Source organism: Eumetopias jubatus, unplaced genomic scaffold (genome assembly GCF_037043125.1).
Source record: "Eumetopias jubatus isolate StellerSeaLion01/CBP00866 unplaced genomic scaffold, mEumJub1_p1.0 scaffold_17, whole genome shotgun sequence".
Classification (NCBI taxonomy): domain Eukaryota; kingdom Metazoa; phylum Chordata; class Mammalia; order Carnivora; family Otariidae; genus Eumetopias; species Eumetopias jubatus.
Genome location: NW_028274823.1, coordinates 42,256,305 through 42,269,085, shown reverse-complemented (window position 1 = coordinate 42,269,085; position 12,781 = coordinate 42,256,305). Strand labels below are relative to the sequence as shown.

General features: G+C 35.7%; 1 protein-coding gene across 3 annotated transcripts in view; it reads left to right on the top strand.

Moving 5' to 3' along the window:
* Nucleotides 1-12,781, top strand: part of MAPK8 (mitogen-activated protein kinase 8) — a 112,972-nt gene that overhangs the window by 68,879 nt on the left and 31,312 nt on the right. For all 3 annotated transcript variants that reach the window (XM_028098950.2, XM_028098951.2, XM_028098952.1), the window contains exons 2-3: nucleotides 6,982-7,152; nucleotides 11,744-11,873. In XM_028098950.2, the coding sequence (XP_027954751.1) occupies nucleotides 7,031-7,152; nucleotides 11,744-11,873 (252 nt within the window). In that variant the 5' untranslated portion in view covers nucleotides 6,982-7,030. The remainder of the gene's footprint in view (nucleotides 1-6,981; nucleotides 7,153-11,743; nucleotides 11,874-12,781) is intronic.

Genomic DNA, 12,781 nt, shown 5'->3' with positions numbered 1-12,781 from the left:
CAGGAGAACAAATGCATCCTCCATAATGTCACCAGTATTCTTCATGCCCTTGTCTTAGAAATCGATCCTTCCATCTCAGTCTTGATATTTTCTGATGGCAGAGCTACACCAGTATCTCCATCTGTATAGCCATACATGTGTTCTGGATCACATTCCATTCTGCCTTTTCAGAGATATGGTGCTATCTGAAGCTTCATTTTTCTTTTTCATTCCCCTGTTCTCACCCTTCCTTTCTACATTGGATCCTTTCTATTAGTAGGTAAATGTGTTCATGGTGTCTTTGTGTTGTATAAGCTGTGTTATACTATGTTATGTATTATATATAATCTAATTATTCTCCCTTGACCACTTACTTTTCTCTATCAATTTCCTCTCTTCTTTGCTAAATTTCTCTTAAGAAGTACTGATACTACTTAACCTGTTTCTAAAATCATATCCTACTTATACCTCAGCTCATTCCAATCTAGCTTCTACAAACCCCATTATTCTATTCGAGTGGTTTCTTTGATATTTTTATAGCATTCACTGCTATTGACCACTGTTATTTAGAACACTTCCTTTGGCTTCTCCAATGTGTTCTCTCATTTTCTGTGTCTGGCTGTCTCTTCTCTGACTTCTTTGTTGGCTTATCTTTTTCTGATTGGTCATTAAATGTGGGTGTTCACAAAGCTGCATCTTAGGTCTCTTTTCCTTCCTGCTGCACTCTTCTTGAGTAACATTCTCATTGGTTCAGTAACAACTCTTAAACTTGTATCTTTTACCCACACTCTCCTCCGAGGTCCAGTTAGTTCTGTATCTGGCTACCAACTTGATACTTAGATTTGGATGTCTTAGAGATATCTCAGACTCAACATATTTATAACTGTACCTCTACCTTCATACCCTTTTTCATCACCAAGATTTTTTTAAATTTTGGACTTAATACAGTGTATGGGTGAAGGACTCAAATCTTCACTCTGCCCCTTATTAACTTTGTAACCATAAGCAATTAACCTTTCTAAGACTTAATTTCATCATCTGAAAGATAGAAAAACAGTAATTCCTATCTTAATATAAGGAAACATCACACAAAATAAGTACATGGGATATATGCTCCCAGCCAAGTAGTAGTAAGAAGAACTGAATTTACCCGTTAGCCATAAACAACTAGAAAACCTTCATAGGCCTGTTGGGAGGATTAAAGGAGATTTATAAAGCACTTGAAATAAGACCTGGCATAAAGTAAAACCTATACACGTGTTGGTATTTATTTTATTGTTAAATAAGGATATGATGATGACAAATTGTAGGAAGAAGCTAAAGTGGTGAGTAGAATTATTAAAAAGAGTTTTCCAACCAGTATTTCTAAGCTTCCATTTTAAGAAACTTTTAGAGAATAGCAATCCCAAAACAAGCAGAAAGAAGGAAATAAAGACAAGAGCAGGAACCAGTGAAATAGAAAAATGCAAAACAATAGAGAAAGTCAGAAATAAACTCTAACTTTTTTTTTAAATTTTTTTATTGTTATGTTAATCACCATATATTACATCATTAGTTGTTGGTGCAGTGTTCCATGATTCATTGTTTGTTCATAACACCCAGTGCTCCATGCAGAACGTGCCCTCCTCAATACCCATCACCAGGCTAACCCATCCCCCTAACCCCCTCCCCTCTAGAACCCTCAGTTTGTTTTTCAGAGTCCATCATCTCTCATGGTTCGTCTCCCCCTCTGACTTTTTAAAATGATCAAAAATAGTGATAAAATTCTAGCCAGGCTGATCAGGAAAAGAAAAAAAAGAAAAGACACAGATTATAGTATAGGATTGAAAGAGGATACATAGTTACAGATCCTATAGACATTATATTGGACAACTTAGATGGAATTAGCAAATTCCTTGAAAAACACAAAACTACCAAACCTCATTTAAGATGAAATAGATAACCTGAATAGTCCTATGTATATCTATATAAAATTTTAATTTGCAATGAAAACCTTACCTCAAAAAAGACTCTTGTCCTAGAAGGCTTCACTGAGACATTTTATCAAACATTCAGGATGAAATAATATCACTTCTACACAAAGTCTTTCAGAAAATAAAAGAAGAGGGAGCACTTCCCAACTCTTTATGAGGTCAGTAGTATGTTACCATGAAAGAAAACCACAGACCAATATTCCCCATAGAAATAAATGGAAAAGCTTTCAACAAAATTTTAGCCAAATGAATCAGTAATATAAAAAGGTTACTTTTGACCAAGTGGGATTCATTACAGGAATACAAGGTTGGTTCAACATTTGAAAATCAATCAGTGTACTTCATATGAACCAACTAAGAAAATAAAATTATATGATTGTCTCAAAAGATTCAGAAAAATAATTTGACAAAATTCAATACTTATAAATACTAAAAACTCTCAGTGAAATAGGACTTAAAGGGAACTTTCTCATCTTGTTAAAGGCCAGCTAGTAAAATCCTGTCATTTACATCATATACTCAGTGGTGAAAGACTGAATGCCTTCCCCTCAGATCAGGAACCAAGGGAATGATGTTTGGTCTTAACACTTCTATTCAGGATTGTATGGAAATTGTAGTTAGTACAGTGGGGAAAGAAAAGAAATTCAGAGGCATCCAAATTGGAAATGAAGACATGAAACTGATTGTATATGTGGAAAATATCAAAGAATCCACAAAAAAGGCTACTAAGACTAATAAATGAGCTTAGTACAAAGTTATTATACAAAAAACTTAATTGTATTTCCATGTACTAGCAATGAACAATTGAAAATTTAAAAATAAATTAACATTAAAACATTTATAGTAGCACCTAGAATATTAATACCCAAGGAAAAGTTGAACAAAATTTTGCAAGACCTGCATATTGGAAACTATAAAGGATTACATATTATGTTATTTCATTTACATAACATTATTTAAATGAAAAAAATTATAGTGGTGGAAACAGATCATAGTTGCCACGGGTAGGGTTCACAAGAGGGTGTAATTGTATAAAGGGATAGCACGAAGGATTTTCTTTGGTGAGATGAAACACTTCTGTATTCTGATTGTGATTACACTAATAGATATATGTGATAAATTTACACACAAAGTACATGTAAAAACTGGTAAAATCTGAAATAAAGTCTGTAGTTTGTTTAATAGTATCATACCAGTGTCAAGTTTTCTTTTCCTTAATAGTATGTACCAGTGTCAATTTTCTCATTTTGATAATTGTGCTATGGTCATGTCAGATGCTCCCATTTGAGTAAAGCTGGGTGAAGGATAGCCAGGATCTTTGTACTATTTTTGTAACTTCTGTGTGGTTCTAAAATTATTTCAAAGTTAAAACGTTAAAAAAAAAAAAGACATTTAAAACGGAAATGGAAAGGCAAGCCACAGACTGAGAAAAAATACTTCCACAACGTCTGATAAACGATGTATATCCAGAATATATAAATTAGTACTAAAGCAATCATATTTTTAAATGGGCAAAAGTGTTAATTAGCTACTTCATCAAAAAAAGATGTAGCATATAAGCCTGTGAAAAAAATGCTCAACATCATTAATTCTTAGGAAACATAAATGTAAAGTACAGTGAAACCCACTAGTGTACATAAAGTTAAATGGCAATCAACAAGAATGTGGAGCACTTAGAACTCTTACTTTGCTGTTGGGAATGAAAAATGGTATGGCCACTTTGGAAAACAGTTTGGCAATTTCTTATAAAAGTTAAACCTAGGACTTAGAATCCCACTCCTAAATATTTACCCAAGATGAATGGCGGAAACAAGTGTGAATGTTTATACTAGCATTGTTTATAATAACCTCCAGACGGGCAACAATCTAAATGTCCAAATGGTATATCCACACAATACTAAAAAGGGATGCAGCACAGATATATAGTAAATGCATTAGGGCAGGGGCGCCTGGCTGGCTCATTCGGTGGAGCATGAGACTCCTGATCTTGCGGTTGTGAGTTTGAGCTCCACATTGGGTGTAGAGATAACTTTAAAAAAATAAAATCTTGGGCGCCTGGGTGGCTCAGATGGTTAAGCATCTGCCTTCACCTCCGGTCATGATCCCAGAGCCCTGGGATCAAGTCCCGCATCGGGCTCCCTGCTCCTTGGGAGCCTGCTTCTCCCTCTGCCTCTCTCTCTCTCTGTCTCTCATGAATAAATAAATAAAAATCTTTAAAAAAATAAAATAAAATCTTAAAAAAAAAAAAGCATTAGGGCAAGTGAAAGAGCCAGACACACAAATTACGTAATGCTATGTGATTTCATTTATATGAAGAGCTAGGAAAGACACAAGTAAGCAGTTCATTGATTGCCAGGGGTGGGTGGGAAATAGAGGGCAGGGATTGGCCCACAGGGAACATTTTTGTGATGATAGAAATAATCTGTATCATGGTTTGGGTTGTGGTTATAGGATTGTATACATTCATCAAACTCATGAAATTGGATAGTTAAAGTTGGTGAATTTGGCTTGCATGTGCTGTTTGTTCTGCCTAGAAAGCTCCCTTCTCTCTATGCCTGGTTAACTCATATTCAGTGTTCAGATCTTGCTCAAACATCACAGCATCAAGGGAATTTTTTCCTGAGCCCAGACTAGCATAATCTTGCTTCTATTATCATCCTGCCCTTTCCCTTCACACCCTTATCACAGCCATATTGATACACAGGCAGATACTAAGCAACATAATAAGGTCTCTTCATTTGTCTTAACTGCAAGTTCCATTAAGGGGCAGGTAGATGCTGATTACTATTGTGTTTCTTGTATCCAGCATAGAGTTTGACTCAGGTATGCCAGTAAATATTTTGCAACTGAGAGCATAAATGAGTAGAGTTTTTTATTTCTTGTTTGTGGGAGTGGCAGCTGTGGCTTTTGTGGAGGGTACCACTGACTGGGCCTACCTACTTAACCTTGGGTACTTTGCTGTGCTTGTTCCTGGGGAGTTGTGTTAACTATCATCGCTCAACTGCTGCCACAGCTTAGTCTAGACTTCTGTGTATGTACCATGGGCACTCCTGCTCCCGGGCCATTCTGTTCTGGGAATAGAGAGAAGCCTTTCCTTGCTATTATGGCGGCTCTGTGCTCTGCCTCTGACCATATGTGCACATTACCAGAGACCGTTACTATTGTCTCCGGGCCCTGGGCAGACGAGGTTTCCAGGATCAGTGTGTAGAGTATTTGATGAGGGACCTGACACCCAACACTTCCCTCTTTTCCTCTTTTCACTTCTCTTTCTTTCTTCCTATTTCCCTACTCTGGTAGACAAGAGGGAATTTGGGTTACTTTAGGAAATTGGTCTGGGTACCCAGTACCTGTATTTGATCATCCTATGAGCATATCTAAATGTTTAAATCATTACCAAACCTTATTCTTTAACTTCTGGTCTGTCTTCTTGGGCAGAATTAATGACTTTTGTCATTTCAGACACTTCTCTCTGGAGTATTACATAACTAGTTTAGTTATTGATTTTGGAAATATTTCTCTGGCCCCTCTTTAATGTATCCAGATCATTTATCTGACTTCTCAATTGCTTTCAATTTACTTACCTTCTTTTTTAAAGCTTACACTGTTTGGACTTTTCGTTTAGTTTCATCACATCTAAGAATCCTCATTAATTTTAATTTTATCTCTTATCTGGATTAGTACAATATCTGGATTAGTGCAATAGCTTACTAGTTTTCCTCTTCCAACTTTTGTTCCCCTCCTCTTGCAGTGTAATCTCCCAAGTAGCAGCCAGGATGCTGGTCAGGGTACTCTTGCTCTCCACTTTCCAGTGCCTTCCATCCTACTCTAAGAATTCCTTGTGTTCTAACTGTGTTAGAATCCAGTTCATGAGTTTCTACATAGTCTGGCCCTAGGGCCCAACATAGTGCCTGGCACAGGTTAGGCACTTGGTATTTGTTAAATTGATTCTTTGCATTGTAAGTCTTTCAGGATTTTGTTTTTATTTTTGTTTTTGTTAGCACTGTCTTAAAACCGTACACACACAACACACTAATTCTTTAGACCTAACTGGTTTCTTGGTTTATTGTGGGATGTGGAGAATAGTTTGGAGCTGTCTTATGTGCATTTTAGGAATAGAGCACTTTCATCTAGTAAGAATGGGTAATGGGTTTGTAAGTAAATACAATTCAAATAGGTGGAAAAAGACTTCCTTGGTTTGTAATCAGGCATGTGGTAAAGGGCTGTGGTCAGCACTAAGGTCATGCTTTTGAGGCCCCACACAATTCAGAACAGTATTGTTTTATTTCACATCCTAATATACTAAATGCTTTTCTCTATATATTTGCTCTTATATTTTCTTATTTTTAACTTTATTTTATATCTTCTTCTTTTATCTTGTATTTAGCACCTTGCTTCTCATCCTTTCAACCATTATAACCTCAACATCCGCATTACACCTAGTTGTTGCTGTTGGGGATCAGGGGCTCTGTTATGGTGGCAGCACTGTGCTGCTCTGTGTTTATTAGGTAGGGATCATACATGCTAACCAGCTCACTAGCCTCGCAGTTGGTCATTTCTTCCATGTCACACTAAATGAGATTGTGAATTATTTTTGAATGAAAGTTTATCAATTTCTCACAAAAATTAAGGTTTCCATATTTTATAAGAAATACATAAAAAGGACTGGTTTTAAATTTTAAGCTATGGAAGTGACCTTAAAAGCATGTTTCATTTAATTATTTGCTTTTTTTGTTCGTTTTTATAGTTTTCCAGTAAGTTAAGACATGTATGCATATTAATACTAGTGACTTGTAGTGGAGAAACTCTTAACCCTTGTAAAAGTTTTGTTTTTAACGATCAATCATCTCCTTCAGTATAGCAGATGCTAACCAAACTCTGGTATTTTTTTCTTTCTAATTGTGTTTTAATGAAGCAGCTCTTTTAACATGGTATAGCAATCTGTATTACTATCAGTGAACAGAGTGAGGACTTGAATTTTAAGATTAAATAAATTCATTTTGTTAACATCACATTTTGTTCCATTTTGCAGCTTCTCGGTGAATATTTGGATGAAGCCATTAAATTAATTGTTTGCCATCATGAGCAGAAGCAAGCGTGACAGCAATTTTTATAGTGTAGAGATTGGAGACTCTACGTTTACAGTCTTGAAACGGTATCAGAATTTGAAACCTATAGGCTCAGGAGCTCAAGGAATAGTATGGTAAGTTTTTACTTCCAAAAAGTAGGCAAAGAATCATTAACTGCCATCTTTTCTTATATGTACCTTGGTAAATATTTAACTTGCCTCAAAAAATTAAAACTATAAAGTTTAAATTAAAGCTATAACATGGCAGACTGTTTTGTTCGCAGGTTGATTGCCTTTATTATTCATTAAACACAACTTTATAAATCAGCACTGTCAACTTTTTAAGTTTTTTTTTTTTTTTTTTTTTTTTTTTTTATTTGACACAGAGAGACGGAACACAAGCAGGGGGAGTAGGAGAGGGAGAAGCAGGCTTCCTGCTGAACAGGGAGCCCAATGCGGGGCTTGATCCCAGGATGCTGGGATCATGACCTGAGCTGAAGGCAGACGCTTAACCGTCTGAGCCATCCAGGCGCCCCCCCCCTTTTTTTTATTTATTTTTTTAAATTTTATTTATTTGACATAGAGACAGAGAGGGACCAGCACTGCCATCTTTAAATATAAAGTATGATTAAATACTTTGTCACAAGCCATGTAAAGACAAATATTATCAGGAAAGAATAAGTGGCATGCTTATTAATTCCATGTATACATCTATTCCCATAGCTAGTTGTTTAATAAGAAGCTTGACTTAATCATCACTTTCACACTATAATGAAACTGAAATTTCAGAAATCTTACTTTGCATTGGGGAATGCAGTGAGTTAATATCATCTCATTGAATGTGTTTCAAAACTCCTATGTATCTTTAAAATTGATTTACTGGCTAATTTCTATGAAAGGCCTAGTCTTTATGGATCAATGTAATTCTTTTTTTTTTTTTTTAGATTTATGTATTTGTTTTAGTGCATGCACAGGGGGAGGGGCAGAGGGATAGACTCAAGCAGACTTCCCACTGAGTACAGAGCCCAATGCAGCCTGATTTCATGACCCTGAGATCGTGACCTGAGGTGAAACCAAGAGTTGGACCTTCAACTGACTGAGCCACCCAGGTGCCCCAACATAATTCTTTATAAAATGAAGGGTAGAACACTTTTTAGGACAGTTCTGCTAATGATTTTAGATAACTGAGTTAGCATAATAAGCTAATGTTTCGGTTAATTCCAAGCCTCACTGGGCATAATTATATATTACCTCTTCTTAAACTAGATTTATTTCAGAATATATTAAAATAATCATAAGTGTTTGTGACCCTGCGGGTCTCCCAGGTTCTAAAAAAACTCTTGCACATGTACATAAAGAGACATGCATAAGGCTGTTCTTTGCAACACCATTTATAATAGCAAAAATTGGTAACAGCAGCAAGTCTGTCCATGAGAATAAAAAATTGTGATATATTCATATAGTGAAATACTATACAACATTTAAAATGAACTGGAGGTATGTTTCAACAAAGACAATCTCAGAAATGTAATGTTGAGTTTAAAAGGAAGATGCAGAATATATATGCATTATTGTACCATTTATATACAGTTTAAAATATACAAAATAGGACCATATATTTATGGATGCATCCATATGTAGGAAAGTATAAAAGCCATTAATAAACACCAAACTCAGAATAATGCTTACCTCTGAAAATAGAGACAAGGGAGGGGACTTTACCTGTGATGATATATTACTTTTTAAAAAATTCAGCCCTTGGGGCACCTGGGTGGGTCAGTCAGTTAAGCATCCGACTCTTGATCTCAGCCCAGGTCTTGATCTCAGGGTCCTGAGTTTGAGTCCCGTGTTGGGCTCTGTGCTGGGTGTGGAGCTTGCTTTAAAAAAAAGAAAAATAGGGGCGCCTGGGTGGCTCAGATGGTTAAGCGTCTGCCTTCAGCTCAGGTCATGATCCCAGGGTCCTGGGATTGAGCTCCACATGGGGCTCCTGGCTCAACAAGGAGCCTGCTTCTCCCTCTCCCTCTGCCTCTCTCCCTGCTCATGCTTTCTCTTCTCTCTCTCTGTATCTCTGTGTCTCAAATGAATAAATAAAATCCTTAAAAAAAAAAAAGTAAAATAGCAATTATGGTAAAATACTAAAATAACATTTCTCTAATGGGAACAGTAGCATTTATTCTTTCTGTACTCTTGAAGAATTTATAATACCAAAAATTATAGAATTTGGGTAATTTTGTAGAGCATTGGCTGGCTGGTTGTCATTTTAACCAACCATATTTAATAAAACACAAATTAAGTTTAAAGAAAATAATGTGCTACAGTCAATACAGGAAGGATTCTGAAAGCCAGCTCGTGGTTCAGATTCTAGCTTTATGATGTATTTGTGATTCATGGCAAGTTAACACTTCTAAGCCAGTGTTCTCACCTAATTTTACATGGTGGTTGTAAGGAATATAGTATTTATAAACTTCTTAATAGTGTTTAAAAATGTTTTTTGTGGGGTGCCTAGGTGGCTGAGTTGGTTAAGCATCTGCCTTCAGCTCAGATCGTGATCTCAGGGTCCTAGGATCAAGTCCTGTGTCAGGCTCCCTGCTCAGCGGGGAGTCTGCTTCTCCCTCTCCTTCTACCCTCCCCCTGCCATGCTCATGCACACACATGTGCTCTCTTTCTCTCAAATAAATAAATTAAAAAAAAATAGAAATGTGTTTTCTGGGGGCATTTGGGTGGCACGGTTGGTTAAGCATCTGACTCTTTGTTTCAAATCAGGTCATGATCTCCAGGTCATGAGATGGAGACCCACATGGGGCTCTGCACTCAATGTGGAGTTGTCTTAAGTTTCTCTCTCCCTCTGCCCCTCCCCCGTGTGCTTTCTCTCTCTCTCTCTCTCTCTCTCTCTCTCTCTCTTTCTCACTTTCTCTCTAAAATAAGTAAATAAATCTTCAAAAAATAATTTTTTTTTTAAACTCACTCTATATTATCATCAGAATCAATAGAAGAACTTAAATTTTTTTTAAAGACATCATTTTGGGCCCAGTGATAGTAAGATTCATACCGGTCTGGTTTGGGGTCTCTAATTTGTGCACATTTAAGTATCAACATTAGATATCTAACTTCCTTGGATACAGAGTAGTGGAACCTACTCAGATACTTCAGAGGTTTGAAATATTAGTTTGATTTCACAGATAAAAAATAGGAACGAATTTAATGCTTAAAAATAAAACATACTTGATCTGAAACAGTCAAAACTTCTATTTATGACCCCTAATGTTTATTTTTAAATTGGGAAGAACATATCTGTAAATATGGCATTTTCTAACTCAAGGTTATAATATTTATGTCTGTTTTGCTATGTGTATGTATATATACGTATATACAAAATGGTTCTGGCATATAATGTGTAGATGTGTCCATTTATGCCAGAGTACCAATATCTTAATACATCTTTCTTCACTACATTTGAGATAGTGAGATAGCTAGAGAACAAACTCGAGTTTTCAGTTAGATGAGAGAATAATTTCAATCAGCAGTGTGCTAACTTTCCAAATATCACATAAATTAAAGTCTTACAGTATGTTAGGTAGTCCAGTATGGAAAGTGATAACCTCATGTCTCAGTCTTTTGGTCTCAGCTTTGCTTTTAACTCTCTGACCAACTTGGGCGAATTAACCTCCTGGCAGTGGTGAATTCAAATGATTTTTAAAGTCTCTTTCAATCATAATCTTCTATAATTTTAAGATGCTTTTCCTTATTTGTGCTTTACTTTCTCTGATCTGTCATTTGCAAAACATGCTGTTTAGTCCGTGTCATATGGTAGAAAATATGAAGAGTAATGAGGATGATGTTATATGTTGCAGAATTATAGGCGTTTCTTTAACAGTTACAAAGCAGCTTCTAATGTCCTGAGATCTAGCATTTATATCTGTAAACTTGAGTTTTTAATTCTTCCTCCCAAATTTTAAGTACTTCCTACATTATAAAATAACCTTTTATATACCTTTATATATGTGTTCTTTTCTCTTTCTGCATTGATTTTGTTGTGTCCAAGGAAATGTAAGTGATCTACTTATGTAGAATTCTTCAGGAAGTATTTGGGTAGAATTTATGACCACATGTATTCTTTTTTTTTTTTTTTTTGAAGATTTCATTCATTTATTTCACAGAGAGAGAGAGAGAAACAGCGAGAGCAGGAACACAAGCAGGGGGAGCGGGAGAGGGAGAAGCAGGCTTCCCAATGAGCAGGGAGCCCGATGTGGGTCTCGATCCCAGGACCCTGGGACCGTGACCTGAGCCGAAGGCAGATGCCCAACAACCAAGCCACCCAGGCGACCGACCACATGTATTCTTTAATCGTGTCTTTCCTTGATGTAGGTGCAGGGTGAAGGATTCATTACTCTTAAAGTTATCTATTGGATCTGAATACTCATTAAACATTTGTGCATTGAGTACCCATTGTATGCTAGGTGGATCTTGGAGGGCACCCAATGAACAATCACTGTGTCTGTCTTCACAGTCCATTGAATATATTAACATTTTAAGAAACAGAACAAGGCTATACACTGTTGGAATATGCTATAATAGGTATAGAATAAACAGGTTGAATATCAAAGATTGGAAATTGATACAGTTGCATTTTATCTTTGGAGAAAGTAAGGAGTCTGCATGAATGTTTCATAAATTCAGTTTTGCAGATTTTTAAGTTTTTTTGTTGTTTTTGAATTTCTTGTTACAGTGCAGCTTATGATGCCATTCTTGAAAGAAATGTTGCAATCAAGAAGCTAAGCCGGCCATTTCAGAATCAGACTCATGCTAAACGGGCTTACAGAGAGCTAGTTCTTATGAAATGTGTTAATCACAAAAATGTAAGTGAACATTTTAGAAAATGTCTTAAGTGTAGATGAAATCAAGATTTGTTCATGAATACATAACAAAAACTTTAAAAATATATTACGTGCTTTAAATTCTTCTGGATTGAAACATTATTTAAAAGGGGTATATATCTACAGTATAAGTTTTTTCTCAACTTTATTAAATTATATCAAAAGAAAACAGCTTCTGAAATTTATTTTTTTTCTGAAATTTAGATTGTGTAATTTTCTGACATTTAATTTGCAAAAGGAGTTTTAAAAGAAGTAGGTGTTTTAGAAGAACTTTAGGCTTGATCTCATCTTCTTTTTTGTTTTCTCTCAGGCTGACATTTCAGAAGACTGTAGCCTTAGCACAGAGATGAAATTGTTCCCATTTTACTTTGACACTGGAATTTTATTTACTAATATTAGATATAAAATTCAAATCATTTCTCCCTACCCTACTCCCACTTTTTAAAGTGATGCTGATACTCACTGATCACTTTAGGTTGAAGGTAGTCTGTGATTTTATAAAGCAGTTTAGCAGAAACTTCAAAAAATATTTAAATGAAATTAGGAAAATATCCCTAATTCTTTTTCCTAATGGTTATAACGACTAAAACATATAACTTTCACTCATTTTGAGAAGAAATAGTTACACTTTTTTAAACTTACTTAAGCATACTTTTATGATTATTTTAATGGAATAATTTCTCTCAGCCGAGAAGAAATAAACTAGGAGTGAATTGTGTAAGGGACAGTTTTATGAAGTACTAAACCAAAAGCATCTGACTGGAGATGTCTTGTGTTATTTGTACAAAGGAGTTTATAAAATAAAATAAGCTCAGTGCTTTCTGATTGCAGATAACACAGTTTACCATATTTTGAGAGCTAACTGCAAGCCTTCTGTGTACTGGAGTTAG